The 2,406-nt window shown below is 59.9% G+C and overlaps 1 protein-coding gene across 1 annotated transcript in view; it reads left to right on the forward strand.

Moving 5' to 3' along the window:
* Window positions 1-2,045, forward strand: part of LOC144486423 (neural cell adhesion molecule 1-A-like) — an 11,828-nt gene extending 9,783 nt beyond the window's left edge. Inside the window, exon 4 of the mRNA XM_078204460.1 lies at window positions 1,882-2,045. Within this exon, the coding sequence (XP_078060586.1) occupies window positions 1,882-2,045 (164 nt within the window). The remainder of the gene's footprint in view (window positions 1-1,881) is intronic.
* Window positions 2,046-2,406: the final 361 nt, after the last annotated feature.

A 2,406-nucleotide genomic window follows, 5' to 3' on the forward strand; every position in this document is an offset into this window, starting at 1 on the left:
GACCCACCCTGACCCCAGCCTGACCCCAACCCCATCCTGGCCCCACCCTGACCCCAGCCCCATCCTGCCCCCAATCTGACCCACCCTGACCCCAGCCTGACCCCAACCCCATCCTGGCCCCACCCTGACCCCAGCCCCATCCTGCCCCCAATCTGACCCACCCTGACCCCAGCCTGACCCCAACCTGATCCTGTCCTCATCCTGTCTCCATCCTCACCCCAACCCCACCCTGACCCCAGCCTGACCCTCCACCCCACCCTGACCCCACCCCGAGAATTCCCAATCCTGTACTGACCCTCTGACAGTGCGGCACTCCCTCAGCACTGACCCTCTGACAGTGCAGCACTCCCTCAGCACTCACCCTCTGACAGTGCGGCACTCCCTCAGTACTGACCCTCTGACAGTGCGGCACTCCCTCAGCACTGACCCTCTGACAGTGCGGCACTCCCTCACTGACCCTCTGACAGTGCGGCGCTCCCTCACTGACCCTCTGACAGTGCGGCACTCCCTCAGTGCTGACCCTCTGAAAGTGCGGCACTCCCTCAGCACTGACCCTCTGACAGTGCAGCACTCCCTCAGCACTGACCCTCTGACAGTGCGGCACTCCCTCAGCACTGACCCTCTGACAGTGCGGCACTCCCTCAGTACTGACCCTCTGACAGTGCGGCACTCCCTCAGCACTGACCCTCTGACAGTGCGGCACTCCCTGAGTACTGACCCTCTGACAGTGCAGCACTCCCTCAGCACTGACCCTCTGACAGTGCGGCACTCCCTCAGCACTGACCCTCTGACAGTGCGGCACTCCCTCAGCACTGACCCTCTGACAGTGCGGCACTCCCTCAGCACTGACCCTCTGACAGTGTGGCACTCCCTCAGTACTGACCCTCTGACAGTGCGGCACTCCCTCAGCACTGACCCTCTGACAGTGCGGCACTCCCTCAGCACTGACCCTCTGACAGTGCGGCACTCCCTCAGCACTGACCCTCTGACAGTGCGGCACTCCCTCAGTACTGACCCTCTGACAGTGCGGCACTCCCTCAGCACTGACCCTCTGACAGTGCGGCACTCCCTCAGTACTGACCCTCTGACAGTGCAGCACTCCCTCAGTACTGTCCCTCTGACAGTGCAGCACTCCCTCAGTACTGACCCTCTGACAGTGCAGCACTCCCTCAGTACTGTCCCTCTGACAGTGCGGCACTCGCTCAGTACTGACCCTCTGACAGTGCAGCACTCCCTCAGTACTGACCCCCTGACAGTGCGGCACTCCCTCAGCACTGACCCTCTGACAGTGCGGCACTCCCTCAGCACTGACCCTCTGACAGTGCGGCACTCCCTCAGTACTGTCCCTCTGACAGTGCGGCACTCCCTCAGTACTGTCCCTCTGACAGTGCGGCACTCGCTCAGTACTGACCCTCTGACAGTGCAGCACTCCCTCAGTACTGACCCTCTAACAGTGCGGCACTCCCTCAGCACTGACCCTCTGACAGTGCAGCACTCCCTCAGTACTGTCCCTCTGACAGTGCGGCACTCCCTCAGTACTGTCCCTCTGACAGTGCGGCACTCCCTCAGCACTGACCCTCTGACAATGCAGCACTCCCTCAGTACTGTCCCTCTGACAGTGCGGCACTCCCTCAGCACTGACCCTCTGACAATGCAGCACTCCCTCAGTACTGACCCTCTGACAGTGCGGCACTCGCTCAGTACTGTCCCTGGGATTATTACTTTGTAATATTCTGTGGCATTGGGATCAAAGCCTTGTCTTTGTGAGTCTGGGATGGGGGAGTGGAGCTGGATTTGAGATTCCCTCCGCTGCCCTGGGGGATAGGAAAGCGAGACCGCTTCCTGATTCTAAACTGAGTGACAAAATGCTTCCTCCCACAGAGAGAGTCACTTTCGTAACCGTCAACACCAGTCTGCAGATTGACGAGGGGCAGGATGCGAGTCTGGGATGCAGGGTGATCGGAATTCCACAACCAACTGTCTCCTGGAGACGGGATGGTCAAGATGTCAGACAGCAAGGCAAGTATCAGGGCGCTGGAAACTGAGCGGAATTCTGTTAGAGGCTGGGATCCTACTCCTAACCCGAATGTGGTCTAACCGGGGGATACGCGGACCGGAACTGTGCACAGTGCTCCGAGTGTGGGTCTAACCGAGGGATATGGAGACTGGAACTGTGCACAGTGCTCCGAGTGTGGGTCTAACCGAGGGATATGGAGACTGGAACTGTGCACAGTGCTCCGAGTGTGGGTCTAACCGAGGGATATGGAGACCGGAACTGTGCACAGTGCTCCGAGTGTGGGTCTAACCGAGGGATACGTGGAACGGAACTGTGCACAGTGCTCCGAGTGTGGGACTAACCAAGGGATATGGAGACTGGAACTGTGCACAGTGCTCCGAGTGTGGTCT

This window comes from Mustelus asterias, unplaced genomic scaffold (assembly GCF_964213995.1).
Source record: "Mustelus asterias unplaced genomic scaffold, sMusAst1.hap1.1 HAP1_SCAFFOLD_334, whole genome shotgun sequence".
NCBI lineage: Eukaryota > Metazoa > Chordata > Chondrichthyes > Carcharhiniformes > Triakidae > Mustelus > Mustelus asterias.